At 37.4% G+C, this 25,912-nt stretch overlaps 1 protein-coding gene across 2 annotated transcripts in view; it reads right to left on the bottom strand.

Moving 5' to 3' along the window:
* Positions 1-25,912, bottom strand: part of POU2F1 (POU class 2 homeobox 1) — a 178,311-nt gene that overhangs the window by 66,145 nt on the left and 86,254 nt on the right. For both annotated transcript variants that reach the window (XM_068541191.1, XM_068541192.1), the window contains exon 2: positions 18,256-18,321. In XM_068541191.1, coding sequence (XP_068397292.1) covers positions 18,256-18,313 — 58 coding nt within the window. In that variant the 5' untranslated portion in view covers positions 18,314-18,321. The remainder of the gene's footprint in view (positions 1-18,255; positions 18,322-25,912) is intronic.

The raw sequence follows: 25,912 nt of genomic DNA, 5'->3' as shown, positions 1-25,912 counted from the left end.
CACAAATCAGAGCTAAAAGATCTTCAAGGAAAACTTAGCTTCTACGTGTGTGTGTGTGTGTGTGTGTGTGTGTGTGTGTAGGTGGTTTCTTCAAAGTGAGCCACCATAAAATGGGAGGAACCTTGGATAATGGAAATCCAGAATGAGCATCACTTATGACTATAGAAAAATTCTATGTTACTACAAAACAAGACGCATAATCAGAACTGATGCTACAGATCATCCATGGGATGAATGATGATTACATATCTGCTAAAAACTTCCACTGCTATTGTATATTCTTCATCTCCTAAGAAATGGTATATGTTTTGGGACTTCCCTGGTGGCCCAGTGGTAAAGAATCCACCTTCCAATGCAGGCGACGCGGGTTTGATTCTTGGTCAGGGAACAAAAATCCCCCAGGCCGCAGGGCAACTACTCTAGTAGTACGTGGGCAAGCCCGTGTGCCGCAACTACTGAGCTCACGTGCCTCAACTAGAGAGCTGCACTCCTCAACTAGAGAGAGAAAACCCACAGGCCACAACTAGAGAGGAGCTTGTGCGTCGCAACGAAAGATCCCGCATGCCTCAACAAAGACCCCACGTGCCACAACTAACACCCAATGCAGCCAAATTAAAAAAAAAAAAAAAAAAGAAAGAAATGGTATGTGTTTTACTTTTCTGTTGTTTTTATGTAGATGACTGCACATCAGTGATGCATGATAAGATTTCTATAAATGGTTGATGTTTGTTGAAATTAAGTTAATCAGGATGAAAGGTTCTATTTAAACAGATTTTTATTAGCTTTATTCTTAATTGTAGAAAAATGATTTGTGATCTACCAACTATTGAGATCAAGTCTTTTTCAAATAACTTAAACATGTCACATAACAGGAGTACTCTGAGGACCAAGAAAACCAGAAGGAAAGTCCTTATTCTAAAATTCTAATATCACAGTAACAATGTTGTTTACAAAAATCGAGCAGACATTTGCTCTGTTCCATCTTTCACCTGCCTCATAATCTAGAAAAATGTTCCTTACTCATCTTTAAGATGTGAGCCAGGTAAATGGTGGCAGTTTCCTGCCTTCTTTGGAAACACAAAAATTCCCTGAAAAGCTGCAGTAAAACTCATTATCCTGATTTTAACTGATGTCAGGGTTCCTGGTTTGAATTATGACCCTTTGCTACCAATCCTTCTTACATTGTTTATTTATCTGGATGAACTGTCTACTCCCAGACTTCTTTATTGCATTCTATTCCCTGGTTTCATTTTCCCAATATCACAAGGACATCCTTAATTGCCTCTGTTCTTAACCCTATCTAGAGTGCTTTCTTACCTTCCCTTCTACCTAAAAACTTATTATCTATATCCATTATCTATAACTTATCTTTAACTCCTTCACTCTCCCATTTCTCTACCTTAAAAAAAGGGTGGGGGGACCTTCAAGATGGCGGAGGAGTAAGATGTGGAGATCACCTTCCTCCCCACAAATACATCAAAAATACATCTACGTGTGGAACAACTCCTACAGAACACCTACTGAACACTGGCAGAAGACCTCAGACTTCACAAAAGGCAAGGAAATCTTCTGTACCTAGGTAGGGCAAAAGAAAAAATAAAAAACAGAGACAAAAGAATAGGGACAGGACCTGCACCTCTGGGAGGGAGCAGTGAAGGAGGAAAAGTTTCCACACACTAGGAAGCCCGTTCACTGGCAGAGATGGGGGGATGGGGGGGGAAGCTTCGGGGCCACGGAGTAGAGCGCAGCAACAGGGGTGCAGAGGACAAAGTAGAGAGATTCCCGCACAGAGGATCGGTGCCGACCAGTACTCACCAGCCTGAGAGGCTTATCTGCTCACCCACTGGGGTGGGTGGGGGCTGGGAGCTGAGGCTCCGGCTTCGGAGGTCAGATCCCAGGGAGAGGACTGGGGTTGGCTGCGTGAACACAGCCTGAAGGGGGCTAGTGCGCCACAGCTAGCCGGGAGGGAGTCTGGGAAAAACTCTGGACCTGCCTAAGAGGCAAGAGACCATTGTTTTGGGGTGCCCGAGGAGAGGGCATTCCTTCCCTATCTGCCCACAGAAGGCAGAACACCGCCTAAACGAGCTCCAGAGATGGGCACAAGCAGCGGCTCTCAGCTCGGACACCAGAGATGGGCATGAAATGCTAATGCTGCTGCTGCAGCCACCAAGAAGCCTGTGTGCGAGCACAGGTCACTCTCCACACCTCCCCTCCCGAGAGCCTGTGCAGCCCACCACTGCCAGGGTCCTGTGATCTAGTGACAACTTCCCCGGGAGAACACACAGAGTGTCTCAGACTGTTGCAAAGTCACGCTGGCCTCTGCCGCCTCAGGCTCGCCCCGCACTCCAATTATAACTACCATACCCCTCTCTCCCCAGAGGGCCTGAGTGAGCCAGAGCTCCCTAATCAGCTGCTGCTTTAACCCTGTCTGTCTGGGTGGGGAAAGTAGCCTGAGGGCAACCTACACACAGAGGTGGGGCAAAAACCGAAGCTGAACCCCAAGAGCTGTGCAAACAAAGAAGAGAAAGGGAAATTTCTCCATGCAGCCTCAGGAGCAGCGGGTTAAATTCCCACAACCAACTTGATGTACCCTGCATCTGTGGAATACCTGAATACAAAACGAATCATCCCAAAATTGAGGTGGTGTTCTTTGGGAGCAACTGTAGACTTCGGGATTCCTGTCTGCGACTGACTTGTTTCTGATTTTTATGTTTATCTTAGCATAGTTTTAGTGCTTGTTATCACTGGTGGATTTGTTTATTGGTTTGCTTGCTCTCTTCTTTTTTTTAAATTACTTTTTAATTTTTTAATTTGAATTATTTTTTATTTTTTAATTATTATTTTTTCTTTCTTTTTTTCTCCCTTTTCTTCTGAGCCATGTGGCTGACAGGGTCTTGGTGCGCCAGCCTGCTGTTAGGCCTGAGCCTCTGAGGTGGGAGAGCCGAGTTCAGGACACTGGACCACCAGAGACCTCCCGGCCCCACATAATATCAATAAGCAAGAGCTCTTACAGAGATCTCTGTCTCAACGCTAAGACCCAGTTCCACCCAACGGCCAGCAAGCTCCAGTGCTGGATGTCTCATACTAAACAACTAGCAAGACAGGAACACAACCCCACCCATTAGCAGAGAGGTGGCCTAAAATCATACTAAGTTCACAGACACCCCAAAACACACCACCAAACGTGGCCTTGCCCACCAGAAAGACAAGATCCAGCTCCACCCACCAGAACACAGGCACCAGTCCCCTCCACCAGGAAGCCTACACAAGCCACTGAACCAACCTTACCCACTGGGGGAAGACACCAAAAATAACTGGAACTACGAACCTGCAGCCTGTGAAAAGGAGATCCCAAAAACAGTAAGTTAGCAAAATGAAAAGACAGAGACATATGCAGATGAAGGAGCAAAGTAAAAACCCACCAGACCAAACAAATGAAGAGGAAATAGGCAGTCTACCTGGAAAAGAATTCAGAGTAATGATAGTAAAGATGATACAAAATCTTGGAAATAGAATGGAGAAAATACAAGACACGTTTAACAAGGACCTAAAAGAACTAAAGAGCAAACAATGATGAACAACACAATAAATGAAATTTAAAATTCTCTAGAAGGAATCAATAGCAGAATAACTGAGGCAGAAGAACGGATAAGTGACCTGGAAGATAAAATAGTGGAAATAACTACTGCAGAGCAGAATAAAGAAAAAAAAATGAAGAGAATTGAGGACAGTCTTAGAGACCTCTGGGACAACATTAAATGCACCAACTTTCGAATTATAGGGGTCCCAGGAGAAGAAGAGAAAAAGAAAGGGACTGAGAAAATATTTGAAGAGATTATAGTTGAAAACTTCCCTAAGACGGGAAAGGAAATAGTCAATCAAGTCCAGGAAGTGCAGAGAGTCCCATACAGGATAAATCCAAGGAGAAACATGCCAAGACACATATTAATCAAACTATCAAAAATTAAATACAAAGAAAAAATATTAAAGGCAGCAAGGGAAAAACAACAAATAACATACAAGGGAATCACCATAAGGTTAACAGCTGATCTTTCAGCAGAAAATCTGCAAGCCAGAAGGGAGTGGCAGGACATATTTGAAGTGATGAAAGGGAAAAACCTACAACCAAGATTACTCTACCCAGCAAGGATCTCATTCAGATTCAACAGAGAAGTTAAAACCTTTACAGACAAGCAAAAGCTAAGTGGATTCAGCACCACCAAACCAGCTTAACAACAAAAGCTAAAGGAACTTCTCTAGGCAGGAAACAAAAGAAAAGGAAAAGAGCTACAAAAACAAACCCAAAACAATTAAGAAAATGGTAATAGGAATATACATATCGATAATTACCTTAAATGTAAATGGATTAAATGCTCCCACCAAAAGACACAGACTGGCTGAATGGATACGAAAACGAGACCCATATATATGCTGTCCACAAGAGACCCACTTCAGACCTAAGGACATATACACACTGAAAGTGAAGGGATGGAAAAAGATATTCCATGCAAATGGAAATCAAAAGAAAGCTGGAGTAGCAATTCTCATATCAGACAAAATAGACTTTAAAATAAAGACTATACAAGAGACAAAGAAGGACACTACATAATGATCAAGGGATCAGTCCAAGAAGAAGATATAACAATTGTAAATATTTATGCACTCAACATGGGAGCACCTCAATACATAAGGCAAATGCTAACAGCCATAAAAGGGGAAGTTGACAGTAACACAATCATAGTAGGGGACTTCAACACCCCACTTTCACCAATGGACAGATCATCCAAAATGAAAATAAATAAGGAAACATAAGCTTTAAATGATACATTAAACAAGATGGACTTAATTAATATTTATAGGACATTCCATCCAAAAACAACAGAATACACTTTCTTCTCAAGTGTTCATGGAACATTCTCCAGGATAGATCATATCTTGGGTCACAAATCAAGCCTTGGTAGATGTAAGAAAATTGAAATCGTATCAAATATCTTTTCCATCCACAACGCTATGAGAGTAGATATCAATTACAGGAAAAGATCTGTAAAAAATACAAACACATGCAGGCTAAACAATACCCTACTAAATAACCAAGAGGCCACTGAAGAAATCAAAGAGGAAATCAAAAATACCTGGAAACCAATGACAATGAAATCAAAACGACCCAAAGCCTATGGGATACAGCAAAAGCAGTTCTAAGAGGGATGTTTATAGCAACACAATCCTACCTCAAGAAACAGGAAACATCTCAAATAAACAACCTAACCTTACACCTAAAGCAATCAGAGAAAGAACAAAAAACCCCCAAAGGTAGCAGAGGGAAAGAAATCATAATGATCAGATCAGAAATAAATGAAAAAGAAATGAAGGAAACAGTAGCAAAGATCAATAAAACTAAAAGCTGGTTCTTTAAGAAGATAAACAAAATTGATAAACCATTAGCCACACTCAACAAAAAAAGGGAGAAGACTCAAATCAATAGAGTTAGAAGTGAAAAAGGAGAAGTAACAACTGACACTGCAGAAATACAAAGGATCATGAGAGATTACTACAAGCAACTATATGCCAACAAAATGGACAACCTGGAAGAAATGGACAAATTCTTAGAAAAGCACAATCTTCCAAGACTGAACCAGGGAGAAATAGAAAATATAAACAGGCCAATAACAAGCACTGAAATTGAAACTGTGATAAAAAATCATCCAACAAACAAAAGCCCAGGACCAGATGGCTTCACAGGTGAATTCTATCAAACATTTAGAGAAGAGCTAACACCTATCCTTCTCAAACTCTTCCAAAATATAGCAGAGGGAGGAACACTCCCAAACTCATTCTACGAGGCCACCATCACCCTGATACCAAAACCAGACAAAGATGTCACAAGAAAAGAAAACTACAGGCCAATATCACTGATCAACATAGATGCAAAAATCTGCAACAAAATAACTAGGAAACAGAATCCAACAGCACATTTAAAGGATCATACACCATGATCAAGTGGGGTTTATCCCAGGAATGCAAGGATTCTTTAACGTACGCAAATCAATCAATCAATGTGATACACCATATTAACAAATTGAAGGATAAAAACCATATGATCATCTCAATAGATGCAGAAAAACCTTCTGACAAAATTCAACACCCATTTATGATAAAAACTCTCCAGAAAGTAGGCATAGAGGGAACTTACCTCAACATAATAAAGGCCATATATGACAAACCCACAGCCAACATCATTCTCAATGGTGAAAAACTGAGACCATTTCCTCTAAAATCAGGAACAAGACAAGGATGCCCACTCTTGCCACTATTATTCAACATAGTTTTGAAAGTTTTAGCCACAGCAATCAGAGAAGAAAAAGAAATAAAATGAATCCAAATTGGAAAAGAAGTAAAGCTGTCACTGTTTGCAGATGACATGATACTACACATAGAGAATCCTAAAGATACCACCAGAAAACTACTAGAGCTAATCGAAGAATTTGGTAAAGTAGCTGGATACAGAATTAATGCACAGAAATCTCTTGCATTCCTATACACTAATGATGAAAAATCTGAAAGAGAAATTAAGGAAACACTCCCATTTACCACTGCAACAAAAAGAATAAAATACCTAGGAATAAACCTACCTAGGGAGACAAAAGACCTGTATGCAGAAAACTTAAGACACTGATGAAAGAAATTAAAGATGATACCAACAGATGGAGAGATATACTATGCTCTTGGATTGGAAGAATCAACATTGTGAAAATGACTATACTACCCAAAGCAATCGACAGATTCAGTGCAATCCCTATCAAACTACCAATGGCATTTTTCACAGAACAAGAACAAAAAATTTCACAATTTGTATGGAAACACAAAATACCCCGAATAGCCAAAGCAATCTTGAGAAAGAAAAATGGAGCTGGAGGAATCAGGCTCCCTGACTTCAGACTATATTACAAAGCTACAGTAATCAAGACAGTATGGTAGTGGCACAAAAACAGAAAATATAGATCAATGGAACAGGAAAGAAAGCCCAGAGATAAACCAACGCACATATAGTCACCTTATCTTTGATAAAGGAGGCAAGAATATACAATGGAGAAAAGACAGCCTCTTCAATAAGTGGTGCTGGGAAAACTGGACAGCTACATGGAAAAGAATGAAATTAGAACACTTCCTAATACCATACACAAAAATAAACTCAAAATGGATTAAAGACCTAAATGTAAGGTCAGACACTATCAAACTCTTAGAGGAAAACATAGGAAGAACACTCTTTGACATAAATCACAGCAAGATCCTTTTTGACCCACCTCCTAGAGAAATGGAAATAAAAACAAAAATAAACAAATGGGACCTAATGAAACTTAAAAGCTTTTGCACAGCAAAGGAAACCATAAACAAGACGAAAAGACAACCCTCAGAATGGGAGAAAATATTTGCAAACGAAGCAACTGACAAAGGATTAATCTCCAAAATATACAAGCAGTTCATGCAGGTCAATATCAAAAAAAAAAAAAAAAACAAACAACCCAATTCAAAAATGGGCAGAAGATCTAAATAGACATTTCTCCAAAGAAGATATACAAATTGCCAACAAACACATGAAAGGATGCTCAACATCACTAATCATTAGAGAAATGCAAATCAAAACGACAATGAGGTATCACCTCACACTGGTGAGAATGGCCATCATCAAAGAATCTACAGACAGTAAATGCTGGAGAGGGTGTGGAGTAAACGGAACCCTTTTGCACTGTTGTTAGGAATGTAAATTGATACAGCCACTATGGAGAACAGTATGGAGGTTCCTTAAAAAACTAAAAATAGAACTACCATACGACCCAGCAATTCCAGTACTGGGCATATACCCTGGGAAATTCAAAGAGTCATGTACCACAATGTTCACTGCAGCTCTATTTACAACAGCCAGGACATGGAAGCAACATAAGTGTCCATCGACAGATGAATGGCTAAAGATGTGGCACGTATATGCAGTGAAATATTACTCAGCCATAAAAAGAAATGAAATTGAGTTATTTGTATTGAGGTGGATGGACCTAGAGTCTGTCATACAGAGTGAAGTAACTCAGAAAGAGAAAAACAAATACTGTATGTTAACACATATATATGGAATCTAAACAAACAAAAAAATGGTTCTGCAAACCTAGGGGCAGGACAGGAATAAAGACGCAGACGTAGAGAATGGACTTGAGGACACGGGCAGGGGGAAGGGTAAGCTGGGACAAAGTGAGAGAGTGGCATGGACATATATACACTACCAAATGTAAAACAGATAGCTAGTGGAAGCAGCCGCATAGCACAGGGAGATCAGCTCGGTGCTTTGTGACTACCTAGAGGGGTGGGATAGGGAGGGTGGGAGGGAGACGCAAGAGGGAGGGGATATGGGGATATATGTATACGTATAGCTGATTCACTTTGTTGTACAGCAGAAACTAACACAACATTGTAAAGCAATTATACTCCAATAAAGATGTTAAAAATTAAAAAAAAAAAAAAAAGAGTGGTGGTGGGGGAGAGGATTTCTTCTACTCTAAGCTACTTCATTTACCAGTGCTCTGAAACCCAACACCTCCCTTCTCCTCAGGAACTTTGATTCCTGAATCATCCATCCTTTCTTTACCACTCCCCTCCTACTAGTTCTCTCCTAGCTTATAAACAGACTTGACCTCCCGTCCCATTCTTTCCTTCCTTTTATTCAATATAGCATCATCATCACCATACTCATACTCATAGTAAATACTAATTATTGAGCACTTTCTGAGTTACACATCTACTTGCTTTCAACATCAATTGTATGCAATGTATTTTTATTATTTATTTCCATATTATATCTAAGAAAACTGTGGCACGTAAGGAAACAATGTGCCCAAGGTAACATAACTAGTAAGTGAAAGAACCAGGATCTGAATCCAGATGGTTTGGTTCCAGGGCCAAACTCTTTATCACTGTGCTACACAGCTTCTCATAGAGCTTCTATTAAAAGAGTTGCCTACATTTATCTTTCCCTTGCCTCAACTATTCATTTCTCTATCAACAGCAATTTTTTTCCCTGCCACTTACCTAAAACCTTTTAGAAAGTCCCTAGTATATAGAACAGATAAACAACAAGGTACTACTGTATAGAACAGGGAACTATATTCAATATCCTGTAATAAACCATAATGAAAAAGAATATGAAAAAGAAATATATGCATAACTAAATCACTTTGTTGTACAGCAGAAATTAACACAACGTTGTAAATCAACTATACTTCAGTAAGATAAATTGTTTTAAAAGTCCCTAATAACTACTAACTGTCAAATCCAAAGGTCACATTTTAAGCTTTCTATGTCTCCACCTCTTTGCAAGACTTGATTACACTGAATACTAACTCCATGAACTTTGCTGTCTGGTTCACTTCTTTTTTAAAAAAATATTTATTTATTTATTTATTTGGTTATGCCGGGTCTTAGTTGCGGCAGGCAGGCTTCTTAGTTGAGGCCGCCAGCTCCTTAGTTGTGGCATGCAGGCTCCTTAGTTGTGACATGTGAACTCTTAGCTGTGGCATGCATGTGGGATCTAGTTCCCGGACCAGGGTTGGAACCCGGGCCCCCTGCATTGGGAGTGCGGAGTCTTAACCACTGTGGCACCAGGGAATTCCATGCTGGGTTCACTTCTGATCTCCATGGTTGCTCTTTCTTAGACCACTTAAGCATTGTCCAAAGGAAATTTATGTGATGATGGAAATGTTTTATATATATGCTATCTAATACGGTAGACACTAACCACATGTGGCTACTGAGCACTAGAAGGGTGGCTAACTTGACTGAATTTTTTTTTTAAATTAATTTATTTATTATTTATTTTTGGCTGTGTTGGGTCTTCGTTTCTGTGCGAGGGCTTTCTCTAGTTGCGGCAAGCGGGGGCCACTCTTCATCGCGGTGCGCGGGCCTCTCACTGTCGCGGCCTCTCTTGTTGCGGAGCACAGGCTCCAGATGCGCAGGCTCAGTAGTTGTGGCTCACGGGCCTAGTTGCTCTGCGGCATGTGGGATCTTCCCAGACCAGGGCTCGAACCCGTGTCCCCTGCATTGGCAGGCAGATTCTTAACCACTGCGCCGCCAGGGAAGCCCCTGAATTTTTAATTTTATTTTAATTTAAACAGCCACGTGCAGCCTGTGGCCATCCTACTGAACATCCTACTTCATGCGCTTCTCTTCCTCTGTCTGCCCCTTCTATCTTGTAGAAGAGTTTTGCCCTTGGTCCTCTTCTCAGCTATTCCACTCTCTTCCCGGCAGTATCTCCCTGCTAAGTACTTTCACACCTATATAAACAGCCCGATTTCTTTCCTCAGGAACATATCTCTATCTTCAATTACTCACTTCTTCACCTGCAAGTACCATATGGCACCCAAATGCAACATCTTCAAAACTGAATGTATCACCTCATTGTCAAGTCTACTCCTAGCTCAGGCAGTCCCTACTCAGGTAATGATGCTACGTCTATCCCAGTCCCAAGCCAAATACAGGTATTCATTTTAGATTACTCCCTTTCCTTCTTGCTTTTTTTACTCCCTCTCAGTCTCCTCTCCTCCTCTCGCAAATGCTTATTAAATCTGACCCCTGGCTTCCACTGCCACTGCTCTAAGCCAGAATGCTATATAATGGATCTAACTGAAAGAGTAATGGAGTCTAGTTTTTTGCTTCAAGCAAGATTAAAGTATAACATGGCTGGAAAAATCTTTTATACTTAGAAAAAAAGAACACAAAAATGTGGCATGATAGGAAACTAAACTGCTTTGTAAGGAAGAAGGGAGAATATTACAATCTCACAATCTGTGCCTAAAGCATCCTTTTAGAAACAAATCCTCTTATTAATATTCCAAATTCTATTGGTAATGAATAAAAATGAAATGGATACTACCTTTAAAATCTTAAATTTTTGTTACTGGGTTATAACGTGGTGAAAAGATCAATTGCTCTTTCACTCATTTAACAAAAGTATAATCTTAATTCAAATGTCACTTAGTATTCTCATAAGCTCTGCAGTACACTCCAAAACAACAACAAAAAATTCCCCACATGCAGCAAAGGGCAGGGCCAGGGCAAGTTTCTCATTATGTAGTGGTCAGAATCTCTTAGAAGCCATGTACTTTAACTGACATCTATCAAACCAAACACTAGAGGAGAGCCATCTTTCCCATAAGTGTTTGACTTTTTGCTTCTAGACCACCAAGAACAGAGTAATATATCCTCCACCATGCTCCTGAGGCTCTAGAAGTGCTCCAGCCAATTTCAATGACCTGTGGAACTACCCACTATTTAAAACATCACTATGAAGGAAGACCAAGAAAAATCAGTATCGGTATTGGTATTTCCACCCTGAGGCTTATAAGAGTACTTTGGTCAGTATACAATGAAGCCCACACGGTAAAATACGTAATACATTTAAAATAATAATAATAATAATAGTAATAAGAATATTAGTAATAACCCTTGGATAAATGTAAGTTCAAAAGAAAATGGCCCTGTGGAGTCTGAAATGTACAATTGCTATACCCTGTTTTGAGGAGAACTTTATGTGAGGCCTGTTCCTCAGTGAATTTCAGAGGCTTCGACCTGAAAACGCTGGTATTTCATCTGGAAATATTTTCCAAAACTAGCGCTGTTCCAAGACATCAAGATTCTTCAATTATTATGAAAAATAGCAGACATATTCACTGGTGCCCTGGTCTTTTCAATATCCTTTGTCCTCATCTTGGAGAAAATGATGTCTGATCATGCTCTCTTAAGAATATAACTCCCTAATATTAGCCATGGCACTAATAAGTCCCACAGAACAGATGCATCACTGGTTGCTAAGAACTTCTGATAGTATTTTTGGAATGCCACTTCATAAATGTATATTAGGTTGCATTAACAAATTTCTTTGACTTTTTCAGTTGCCAAAAAGATCTTGATATTATCCTGGGAAAAAAAATCATTTGAATGAAAAATCAAGTGAACCAGGTCAGGATAGGAAGCCTTAGCTCTACCATAATTCAGGTTATAAAAAAGTCTTACAGTTAATTGACCATAAACTCAATGAATCAACAGGTTAAAACTGAGTCCTCCTAAAATTGAGTCCTTGTCTGGTTACAAGGTGAATCAGTTGCTTTAAAATAAAACAACTTTTAATATTTCAAAACAGTTAAATATTATCAGAAAAAATAACATTTTAGATTTTAAAAATTTAATCTGATGTCATTTTTACCTTTATTAATTATAAAAAAAATAATTATAATAAGCCAGCGGTAAGTTTTAAAAAATAACAATAATAAGCCAATGGTAACAGCTGTGGCTGCACTAAAGTCTGTAATACTAATTCTGAGGATGACTAAATGATAAAGGATTTAGAAATCACACGACACGATGGGAAAAATCTGAAGGAATTAGAAACCTTCAGTACAGATTTCTTCTTCCCATGTTAGCTTTTACTGTTTCTTCATCCTAAACATACGCTGTCTACTACCATTACATTTAGATCCTACCCAGCTTCAAGGTCCAGTTTAAGTCTCACCTTCTTCAAAGCCTTCCCTCATCCTCCCAGCTAGAAATGATTTCTCCCTACACTGAATTCTCATAGACTCATGTAATACTTCTTATGAATATTCTATTACATTTGCATACATGTTTTCTCTGTAAGATAAATTTCCTGAGAACAAATTAATATTTTATTCAACTTTAGTGATCCTACTGAGTATAGTACAGTGTCTTGCACAGTGGAGACGAAACAAAAGGAACAACATAGCTCAAAGGATAAGAGGATGGCTCTGCTCACTTTTATAGATACGTGTTTATAGATATGTGTGACTTTTGTCAAGGGACTAAAAACATCTAAGCCTCAATCCCTGATCTATAAAGAGAAAAAAATAATGCCTCATATGGTTGTTATAAGGATTAAATGAGACAATCTATGTAAGTGTTTAACACATCTAGTAAATACTTAATGAATGACAGCCACTATTATATTATTACTTTATAATGAATTGTAGTATTTTATAATATATTACTTTATAATAAGTCACTTTATAATAAATGTCAAATAAATGAAGAAGACTTAGAATAGGGCAATGACTTCCAGAAGAGCTTTCATTTTTAAAAGATGAGGAAAATCATTTTAATCTGTGTTACTGGTAAGGGCAGAATTCAAAAAAGTATAGATAACAGAGTTGTACTACAACAGAATAGGGTACATTAAAAATTAACTGTTCCCTGACAATGGATGAGTCCAAGCACAGGGTAGATGACCATCTGTCAGGAATACTGATGAAAGAAGTCTGCCCTTTGATTAAAAAGTGAGCAAGGCTTTAAAATTTGTCTAATATTTTTTACATTAAAGAAAATGTTTTGGTTTTTCCTACCGATGTTTATAAAACTTTATACAACTGCTTTACTTTTCCAATTGTCATCTATAATACAGTTGGTCAGATTTAATTTAGGATAAAGTACTGTGGCAGGCAGAACAGTCACTCAAAGATGTCCACATCTTAACCTCAGATGCTGTGAATAGTTAGTTACCTTACATGGTAAAAAAGATTCTGCAGATTGGATCAAGTCAAGGGTCCTGAGATGGGGGGGAATTATCCTCGATTATCTGGGTGGACCCAGTGTAATCACAAAATGGTCTTTATAAGAGAAAGAGGGAGGCAGGAGAGTCAGAGAAGATGTGATGATGGAAGCAGGGGGTCAGAGAGAGAGAGAGAGAGAGAGGGAGAAAAGAGAGAGGCAGAGACAGAGAGGGGAAGACAGACAGACAGACTTAAAGACACTTTACTTCTGGCTTTGAAGATGGAGGAAGCAGCCATAAACCAAGGAATGTAGGTAGCCTATAGAAGCTAGAAAAGGGAAGGAAATGAATTCTGTCCACAGAGCTTCCAGAAGGAATGCAGCCCTTCCAAACCCTAATTTTAGGACTTCTGACCTCCAGAGCTGTAAGATAATAAATTTGTGTTGTTTTACCTAGCGATATCACTATTAGTTATATACCCCAAAGAACTGTGCACCAATGTTCAATGCATCATTAATTCACAATGGCTAAAAGGTGGAAACAACCCAAGTGTCCATAAACAGATGAATGGATAAATAAAATGTGGTACAAACATACAATGGAGTATTATTCAGCTATAGATTTGTATAACATAGATAAACTTGAAAATATGCTAAGCGAACTAAGTCAGACACAAAAGAACAAATATTGTATGATTCCACTTAATTTAAAGTATCTAGAATAGGCAAATCCAGAGACATAAGATACACGCCTGTTTTCTTTAATTTGAGCTGACCCACAAGAAGCATATTACTCCTTTTTATTTATTTTAATCAATTCCTTAAAGGTAACTATGTCAAAACTCATTCACTCTACTCATACTCCCAAATCCATTTCATTCAAAATCTTTGAGGCAGTATGAGATAATGAGAGGGAGGGGATATATGTATACATATAGCTGATTCGCTTCGTTGTACACCAGAAACTAAGACAATATTGTAAAGCAACTATACTCCAATTAAAAAAAAGAAAAAAGAAAGAAAGGTAATGAAAGGCTCACAGTCTTTGCAATCACAAATTACTAAACAGTTCTGAATTTATTTCCTTTATCTGTAAAATAGGCATAATACTATTTACCTTATAAGAGTATTTTAACAATTATAAAGTATATATAATAAAGCAGCTAGCCGTGCACATATAGCAAGAATTCAACAAATGGTAACTGCTGCTATTATTATTACTATTATCTTTGCCTTCCCCTCCGATGACCGCCTCAACTACTTAAAAGAGAAATAGGAAAAATGGAACAATCTAACATGAATTATTCCTCATTTTCCTTCTCCTTTCCACCTCAATTTTCTGTCATTGTTTGATCTTAGCTTCTTCTCCCCAATATAAAAAAAGGGTATATCTTTTTCCATTTTCAAAGTTAACCCTCCATTCTGTACCTTTGATCCTAACTCTTTCCCCTACCTCAGTTCCATCAGTTGTTTTTCTTTTATTCCTTTCTCTCTGGTGGTTCCTTCCACCTGGCCTATGAACATACTCAAATTTCCTCAAAGAAATACCACTAGGGTACTTTCCTATACCTCCTCTTGAATTACCAAAATCTATCCTGAATCCGTCACCTGCGTATCTGTCTCATCTCTAATGGATTGCTAACTCTTCAAAGACTGAGGGTATCTCATTTATTTGCATTAACATCTTTTAATAACACCAAGTATAGTATTTTACATATAGGACAGGCACAGACTTAAATAAATTAATAAACCTAAGCAACAGACTTTCTGTGAACATATAAGGGCTGTTTGACAAAAGCACATTGTCAGATTTAGCTGCTCAACCTAAATAAATCACTCTGGTCGGAGAAAGGCAAAGAAGTAACGTATCAAATACAATCTTAATTTTATAATACCATTCTCTTAAAATGTCACAAAATCAAAAATTATCTTTTCCTGAAATGTTTAAAATTGTTGTAGTCTACACAAAAGTATTCTGAATCCAGAAAATGTGAAACTTCGGTTTTATTATAATGCTAAGGGTTCTTTCCATTGAAAATTTTTCTTGTTATTCATAAACCAACAAAAACTAAGAACCCATATATTCTTTACAGTTAAACAATCTGCAGGTTTGTTAGTTATATTTTTAAACAAAGATCAATTTATAAGCAAGTAATTATCTGAGTAAACTGTAATTTTATTTTGTTTTATTATTTTTTATTTTTTGGCTGCGCTGAACAGCATGCGGGATCTTAGTTCCCCAACCAGGAATTGAACCCTCGCCCCCTGCAGTGGAAGCACGTAGTCTTAACCACTGGACCACCAGGGAAATCCCAGTAGACTGTAATTTTACATCTAATGTATCAGACATGGTATTTAGTATGCAAACTGGAACTCAAATGTATTTTTATGTTCCTAAGCTAACCAACTGACATCAGTGGGAAATGCTAAGAACACAGTGACAGACCCTTAACATTTGAGAAACTAGACATTCAAGGTTATCCTCAAGTGAACGTAAAAGTCCATAATATGGAAGTAATGTGTAATTTTATAAAGGCAACAAATGCTTCAGTCAACATACAGAAAGTGAGTCACCACGCTCCAGAGTTAGGATGGCTGATCATCTCATGTTTGATCCAATTTCTCTTATTATTTCATTAGCAGTAATTCTTGTGAAAAAGGAATAAAAATTTTCCCTATTTGTAAAATCAACTACCATTGCTGGTGGTGGAAATAAAAACGTCTAAGAAAGCACTAGTTTTCAGCCACAAAATCAGAGTCTTAGAGACATTAAAAAGTAAAATATCTAAATTCATACTGCTTAGCTCTATGGTGAATGAGTCTGCCATGCACTCCATATTATAACAGGGCAAGAAATTCATGGGACTGTTTCAGCAAGTGTTCCAGCTAGAATTTATCTTACATAGCTCTATAAATGGTTTTAGACCCAAATATATATATACAAAGCTTTGCTTAAATTTTCAGTTTTATTTTATTACAGTTCATGGGAGAAACCATATGCAGGGTGTAAACCATATGCAGGGTGTAAATCCTAATCCTGCCTTTATTTCCTGGCTGGTTTTGTGCCTCAATTTCCTATTCCTTGAAATAATACCTAACTTGCAGGGCTGCCATAAGACCTCAAAAATCAGATAATGCATACAGTGCTTAAGATTTTTAAAAACATGTCATCAGGGTTTTATTAAATGTGGTGCTCAATAAATGGTAGCTACTGAAACTTCTATTATAGTAATGGATTCCCAAGGAATCCGATATAGTGTTTTTTTCAGTGTTCTCCAATCATTCTGAGTCTGTTTCTCTCCCCTAAGAAATACGTGCCTCTTCTTTGAATCTGAATTCTTTAGGCATGGGTGTCCTGCTCACTCTCTTCTAGTGTCTTAACGGGATCAACTGCCCTATTTCTCTCTGCAAACAAGTCCCACACCTAACTAAGCTAGGTGGCCAAAATACTGGCAGAGGGACTGCTGCTACAAAAAAATGCAAGGCGGAGCCCAAACGGGACAGAGAGGAGACTAGCTGACACTTCAGGCAGAATAGAATGCTGCGCTTCCCCTTCACGGGATGTATTTACAGCAGTCTACCTGGCTAGCCTCGGTTGGAGTAACTTAAGACATGTTAAATACAGCAGGAAGCCCCACTGCTCCGTTTCACATAAAGAGGCAGGTATGCTTTAGAGATTAAAAGATTAACAAGTATCTCCAGGTACCAAAAAAGTTTTAACGAAAGATATGTAGGCAGGAAGCTGCCGTATTGGTTCAACCCATCTACTTCAAATTAAAAGGTGTTGTGGCCAGTAGGGGTGGAAAACAAAGACAGTCTCCAAGAGTGACTCTCATTTTTACTATCTCTCATAGTTAGGCATTTTAAAAATCACAAGTCAAAGAGGCAACGCTCTCTGCTAGTAAAAACCTAGTGAAACTATTACTTTCTGGGTATCCCTGCCCATAATTCCCTTCTTAAATGGTTGATAAAGACACATAGTCAAATGTCGAGTATGGGCTGTGGAGACAATCTATCCTTTACGGACTCACCTTCCTCCCACGAGGGCCTCAGTTTCCTCATTTTTATGGTATTAATTTTCTCTTGATACAGGGTTTAATCAAGTGTAAATTTTTTTAAAAAAATTACCAAATAAAAGGATGTATTAGAAACAGGTGTGTGTTTTTATCTACTCACAATACGATAACTTCAATACAATTTATACTGAATGTGGGTAAGATTTCCCATTTTGATTAACACCTATAACAAGAGCAACTTTTTTGTTACAGCCATTCAACTTTTTTGAATGGCTACTGTGTAGCTGGCACCATGCTTAACACATTTCCTTTAATACTCACAATGACTTATGAAATTTATTATCCCCATTTTATAGGTGAACAAATTAAGTCTTTTTCAAAAAGACTGGGGAAACTGCCTGAAGTCACACAGCTTAGTAAGTGGCTAGTAAGTCATTCCCAGAACTAACTGACCCAAAGGACCAGTCTCTCAACCACTCTGTAGTTTCTCTGATATATGGCAGCAAAAGATGAAACAATCTGCAGAAGAAGTTAGATAATCTTAAATCAATACAATCCCAGTTCCTGCAAATACTAATATTTGACAACTCAATACTCAAATTAGTCTTCATTCACCAAATACAAGTCACAGTTAAATGCGAAGTTTCTTCTTTTAGCTCTATTACATCTAATTAAAAAGCTGGATCTGAGAATGATCTTGTACCTGTGTTGCCATCTCCACTCTCCACAGATGGTTTACTGGTTTCTGACGGATTGTTCATTCTTGAGTCTGCAATAAATCAGAAGAGAATAGGTTTTGAAAACACTGGGGATGTGGTTCGGGAGGCAAAATTGTGGCAAAGGAAAAGGTCAAGAATATTGACTATTGTTACAGTCCTACAGTTCAAGGAGAGATGGTATCAACATTAAAACATTGCAAACTATAATAAAATTTTATCTGAAAGAAATTCAGGATTCCCTTAATTCTGAAGTGATCCACAAATAAATTGTCTTTCTAAAGAACCTTAAGATTCTTCCGAGAAATAACAGAAATCTAACCTGCAAAAAAAATTATAATAGAGAGTATAATATAAAAAAGAGGAAAAATGTTTTATAATATGGAGCATAAAGTATATTAAATAAACAAAGTTGGGGCGGGGAGGAGGAGAGAAGTACTTCACAAAGTAAAATATGTTATTCCCAAATAAAGTTTCTTTTTTCGTTAAGTAAAGATATTCATTAATTGTAACCTAAATAATCTACTGGTAATCTTGATTACAGACTGGACAATACCTCAACCTAACAGAATAAAATGAAAACATGTCTAAGAAAAATATCTCCATATTTACTCCCCACCCCCTCCCCCAAAACAAACTAAACATGTGTCAAAGTGAGAATATATCAAATTCATACCTCAATCATAAACCAGTACAAGAAGCTGGACTACAAGGCATAACAGATACATCTAATAACTGCAAAATTAAATCATAACCACACCCAGCTAAAAATTATACTGCCTTGATATCCTAAATGAATGCTTTCATAGTAATACGTTTTCATCAAGCAATATTAAGTATCCTAGAAGATATGCAACAGCAAAGACAAGAACAAGTCTGCTTTTCTTCTACCTCTTCTAAAGGGTAAAAACTATACATTTAATATGTATCTTATTCTACTTCTCCTGTGAACTCAAACTTAGCATATTTATAATCAAAGAAGTTTACTATCAAGCAAGTTCTACCTTTTCCCTCAATGGGTTAAGAACCATTTAACTGTAATTATTAGCAGAGAATAATACTTAAACTATATATTATATTCAATTTCTTGACTGAAGAGCCCATTTTGTCATCTGCTTAAATGTTTAACTAGAAAATCAAAACAATCGTTAGTAGTCCCAACCATGTTGTCCATGGTTACTTTATCCACATGCATAACTGATGAGAAAGAATCAAGAATCCTTCTCTCATAAATTTCATTTCTAACCTGGAAGCTGTGTAATAGCTTTTTAAATACAGCTTTTGAAACAAATGCTTGCCTTATGGGCTTAAGCAGCTCTATCATATATTTGTTTTGTTCTTCACATGTTCAAAGGGTTCAAATTTGTATGTCTGTGGTCATAAATGAGGGTAGTTCTATAACTTCCTTCCCCCTACAGAAAAATTTAAATATCATCTGAAAGCATACTAAGGTTTGAAAGGAACAGGTGTACAGCTTAGTAAACATCAGCTTTCTGAATGACTTAACCAAAATCTTATGAAAGTCAACAAAAACCACAACAAATGTAATAGAATACACCATTAAGCATACATGCTGCTCAATGCTTCCTTTAGAATGTATTTTAAAAGAAAATGGGAAAAAATGATGAAGTAGTTAACATTCATCAGAAGGGTAACAATGTTTTCCACATACCATAGAAACAAAGCTGTAGGCATAATTCTCAACAAGTCATGATCTGTACAACTCATATCCTGATTTCCACATCTAAAAATGAAAAATTATGTCACAGGTATTCTATGTGAATCTTCTATGCATTTTCTATTAAACTGTCAAGAGTTTAATACACATACACAACAATAAATAAAACCAAATCCTGATTAACTGTACAACTATGAATGTTGTACATTGGAATGGAATGGAAGAATGTTTAAATGATATTTACTGTGAACTGAAAATTACAGATATAATGTCTAATTCTAAAATATAATGCTAAAAATATTTCAGAAGGGTACTTTCCTTTCCTTTCTTGAGTTCCCAACTTAGTAGATGTAAAAGAATAAATACAAGTAAGTTCTTTTTTTGATATGTGAAGTTTGTTTTTTCTCTCTGGGCACACTGAACTGACTGTATGAGTCTAATACACAGTCTACAGGTTGCTTTTGGATTGAATTCTTGACATCAGTTTGTTATTTTAGTCATTAACCCTTTTAATAGTGATTTTTATCATGCTGTACAAGTATTAGTACTACCCTGGGTTTAGGCCATGCCTTCCAGCTAAAAATTCAAACATTTTCAGAACTATCATTTTATTTTATCCTGAGCTACTGTGATGGTGATGGGGGGCAGCCTCAATTTTTCAAGCAGGAAAAATTACCTACAGGAAAAATAAATCATTTGTAGCGGTTTTAAAACTAAGATATCAGAGACCTGGAGTTCTTGTCATCACCTGGAGAGGTGACCAGAGTAACCCAAAGAGGTTTCAACAATTTTGCATACAAACAGAAAAAACTCAACACAAAATATGGCCACCATGGTCACAGTAAGTCTAAAAACCAAAATGCCTCAATCTATTTTAAATCTTAATCGCCAAAGAGAGTTTATATATTCAAGCCACACATCCCCCTCCCCAAATCTTGTTGTTCTATAGGAAAAACTCTAAAAACAGGCTTTCCAGCACTTAAAAATTGTTTCCTGAAGAACAGAAGTTGATTTTTTAAAAATGAAAAAGGCTAGTATTAGCCAAAATTTGAAAACAGTTAACAGTTTCTAAAATCTGGAAATTGATCAACAGTCCTATTGCAGTAACCATTCCAATTACCTTCTGCATTAGCATTTATGGGAACAACTATGCACTATGGCTCCATCTTATTTTTCACTAGGCATTTTTTATATAAGACATTCACATTCGGTATGCAAAACTTTTTTTATTAATATATACATATTATTTAGGTACACTTTATACCGTCTTTCAGATTTAGACTGTTTTTAGAACTACATGAAATGCTCTCAATAGAAATTTCCAAAAAGCAAAAATGTCCTCCATTCAAGTTGAACTCTAAATCCACACTATTTACTGAAAATATCCTCTGAACCAGAAGAGCTAGTGGTAGGGAGGGACCTACTGCAAATTCAAGCAGGCTTGTGCTTTGCAAATGCTTTCCTCCTTCCCAGCTCAATCCACTTCTCCCCCCTCCCCCCGAGTTGGTTGCATATGCGATTAAGCATTTATGCATAGTCAACTCCACACACGCTATTTCCATATTAAAGCTTATAAGAAAGAACCGTGCTGGTACCCACCTAGAACATAGTCACTGCAGTCCAGCATTGCTGTGAAATCTTCTAGAGGTTCAGACAGTCCAAAGCAAGGAAGAAACAGGTAGCGGTATGGGGTAGGGGAAAGAAGGTACTATTATTTCTAACAAATCTACACTATACTCTTAAAAGAACAAGGGTGGGAGGTGGAAAGTGGATTGGGGGAGAAGCGAAATACAACTTCAGTTACACCATAGCAATCTTCAACTGAATAAGGAAACTTCAGTTGCTCAGAGGAGTTTTAGTCTCTCCTACCAGCTAGGACTGACATTGTCAAGGCAACTGAAGCATGAAAAGTTCCTCTTTTTGTAATAAAATAGAAACAAAGATTGCAGCTGGCAGTTTCCATAATGAAGCTTAATCAGTATGCGCGTGATTAGGGCCTTATGCAAATCTCTCCTCGTTAGCACAGCAGCCAGTACTTTGAAGTCCACGAACAATTCATTTACAGAATACACTGAAAGCACCCCCTGCATAATTTAAATCATTGCATAAATATTTATCAGTCCATTTGCATATTAATTGGCAGTGCATGAAGGGAAAAATTATCTCCTGAGTGCCAGCATAATAATTAGGAGGATAAAATGAGATTTCTTCCAATGGCCTGGCTTCTTGGACCTAACTTGAGATAGTACCGGGGGAGAAGGGAGGGACAGGAGACAGAGTTCTGTTAAAATGCCACTGAAATGACACGTACAAATTAGAAACAACTACAGACTTAGGCACCTTTAATCTTATTCCTGCTGGCAACAATGACTTCAGTAATAAGGGGATTTGCAAAAAGCTTTCTACACAATCCAAATAATCCCAAGGAAACAATTAGCAAGGTAGAAGCAGAACATAGGGCTGTCAAGATGGTGCTAGCCTACTGATAGAGAATTTTCCAAATATTAACATACACTGTCAGGTGAAAGTCCTACTTTAAAACGAGGCACCAGTATAAATCCAGAAGCAGTGTAGGATCTATAAAATTATCTCCCAGAGTATGAAAATTCATTATCTACAAATCCTTTTATACTACCAAATTAACCAAATAGATTAGTTGAATGCCACATATCATATAGTATCCTTCCCCCATCAAAATCAATCTAAAGTGTACGACAGTCTGTTATTTACAATATCAATCATCAAAAAATGGGTCATGTAAATTGTAGAATTAGTATTTTCAAGTAAATTTCACTTAATGTATATGAATCTATAGACTTAGAATACTTACAAAAGCATATATTTATTTAAAGTGAATTTACAAGGTAAAACATCAACCCCAAATTTTTTAGGCATTACCATATGACAACATTCCAATGTTATCATCATAGACAATTCAGAAGATTTATAAAAACCCATGAAATAGGCATTATTACCCCCCTTTTAAAATAAGGAAACTGAGGCACAGAGAGCTGAAGTACTTTATCTAATGTCACACTAATAATCTGGAGTCAGGATTTAAAACCAGATTTTGCTGACATTAAAATTTGAGCTCTTGGCTACTATTATACCTATGGACAAGTTATACAGTTAAGGAACTGGTAGGCATGGGGGGCTTGAATCAAGCAGCAGACTAAAATAGCTTACTTTCAGTGTAGTAAGGAAGCCAATAATTGGTGACAACAATTTTGTGTTTAAAAGTCAAGTGTGTATGGATACAAAGAAGAGTGCACTAAGACTTGAGAGTTCTCAAGGGTATTATTCCATTAACAATTGCTTTTATTTAAAACTAATCTTCAAGCATGCCAAGTGTCTGATTTTTTAAAATATGTATGTACCTTTTCCCAACATTAAGGACGAAATTAAATTCAACATGCATATGAGGAAATGAAAGACAACATTTCTATAAGGGACCTTCAAAAGATTTCCCTGCAAGTCAATAACTTTGCTAGGAACAGAACCAAAAACCCTTCTTAACTTTTAGGTCAGCACTCTATTTATACTGTTAGTTTTTCTATGTTTTACAGAACCACAAAATCCATATAAGGAGAGGGTTTGGGGGAGAAATTTAACAATGACGTGTATTACCCATGAGACTTTCCCTCTTTGAACCTTCCTTTTCTCATCTGTAAAATCATACTATCTTTTTCATGAGGTTGCTGTGAGGCTCAATGTGCTTGTGCTTCTCAGACTAGACCTTGGACTGCAGCATGAGGTAGTTGTGCCAGGGAAGACATCAAGACACACGATAAACATGGTGCATCCTTTAAGAACATTGATTTTATTCAATAATGAATCATAATACTTTTTAGTAAAACAATCAAGAATATATTATGGAACAGAATACAAAATTCAAATGAGTTTTTAAGGTAGAATGTATTGGATTATACAGCTTCTACTTGGTGGGAAAATATGAGAAGAAATGATGAATGTGAATGTTTCTTTCCTTCCTCTTCTGCCTTCATAAAATTTTACATTTATTGCCTGCATTTATCATAGAATCTCTCTGCATCTTACCATCTACCTTTTCGTACTGCATGCAGTAATACCTCTAAACTACCTTTCTTATGCCAATTAGGTCTTTCATACATTAGTTAAGGATGACTTATAGCGACAGCCAGACAATCACTGCCAACTAAGGAGTATTTGCTGGAAGGTACCTTGCAGGGCAGGACTTCAGTAGTATAATAATCCTCCTCCCCCTCAGGCCAAGAGAGTCCCACAGGGTCTCTGCACGGCAGGCCTATATAGCTCACCAACTCACATAGGTTACTATGCAAAGTGGGACCTCCTTCCCCTCTGCTGCACAACTCACTATCTTCACTGCAGGAAGAGGGAGAGGGGCAAAAGAAGGAGGCAGCACTGAGATGCAGCTATCCAGAGGGACAGGAAGCTGACTCGATCACAATGGTGGGGGTGAGAAAACTCCCCTCCTGCCACTCTTGATCTAGATACTTTGTGCATTCTAGAAGGCAGGCTTAAATACTAGAAGTCTGACCAGGCCTTCTACAGTTGGACTGGGAGAGGGATGGCCACCATTTCTCACCTACAGTCCCTTAACTGTGGAACAGCTGATCTGAAAGAGGGAAAGAGCTTTTCCCACAAAGTCTCAAATGTTCACCTCATTTGGTCCTCTGTCTGAAATACCAGATTAAGACTTAACCTAAAAAGAATACCCTTTTTAAAAAGGAAAACCATTTCTGGGAAGTTTGTAGGATTGTTATTCACACTTCAGCATGAATTAATCCAATTAAATTGCTTTCCTTTAAGACCTAGTTTAGGAGTTGATTAGTGAGGTAATGGTTGTTTCCATTGGAAAAGAGGCCAATAAACTCTTTTTTTTTTTTTAAATTTACTTTTTTTTGAAGTATGGTTGATTTACAGTGTTTCAGATGTACAGCAAAATGATTCAGATATATATATATATCTTTTTCAGATTCTTTTCCGTTAAAGGTTATTACAAGACATTGATTATAGTTCCCTGTGCTATACAGTATATCCTTGTTGTTTACCTATTTTATACATAGTAGGGTGTATATGCCAATCCCAAATTTCCAATTTATCTCCCTCCCCCATCTCCCTTGGTAACCGTAAGTTTGTTTTCTATGTCTGTGAGTCTATTTCTGTTTCGTAAATAAGTTCATCTATAGAATTTTTTAAGTTTCCACATATAAATGATATATGATATTTGTCTTTCTCTGTCTGATTTACTTCACTTAATATGATAATCTCTAGGTCCATCCATGTTGCTACAGATGGCATTATTTCATTCTTTTTAATGGTTGAGTAATATACCACTGTGTATATATATCACATCTTCTTTATCCATTCATCTGCTGATGGACACTTAGGTTGCTTCCAGGTCTTGGCTACTGTAAACAGTGCTGCTATGAACATTGAGGTGCACGTACCTTTTTGAGTTAAGAGTTTTCTCCGGATATATGCCCAGGAATGGGATTGCAGGATCATATGGTAACCCTATTTTTAGTTCTGAAAGGAATCTCCATACTTTTCCCCATAATGGCTGTACCAATTTACACTCCCACCAACAGTGTAGGAGGGTTCCTTTTTCTCCACACCCTCTCCAGCATTTATTATTTGTAGACTTATTTCTGATGGCCATTTTGACTGGCATATGTGAATGATGCCCCCTAAGGCTGCAATACAGGGATTTCAGTGCTTTAAAAAAAAAAAAAACAAAAAAAAAAAACCCAAAATGGAATGTCTATCATTTACTAAAAATTTAGATGGGCAAATACCAAGAAAGAATTTACTTTATCAATTTGGCTATTAAGCACTGTCAAATAACAAGAGATCTGAAGGATAATCTTATTTCATAAAAAGTAAACTGAGGCCTAGAGAATGACTCTTAGGTGACACAGCTATTAAGTAGCAGAGAAAGTGGGGGTGGGGGGTATATAATAAGA

The sequence above is a fragment of the Eschrichtius robustus genome, chromosome 3, assembly GCF_028021215.1.
Source record: "Eschrichtius robustus isolate mEscRob2 chromosome 3, mEscRob2.pri, whole genome shotgun sequence".
In the NCBI taxonomy this organism is placed as follows: domain Eukaryota; kingdom Metazoa; phylum Chordata; class Mammalia; order Artiodactyla; family Eschrichtiidae; genus Eschrichtius; species Eschrichtius robustus.
The sequence above is the reverse complement of the archived record's forward strand: the minus strand, read 5'-3'. Positions and strand labels throughout refer to the sequence as shown.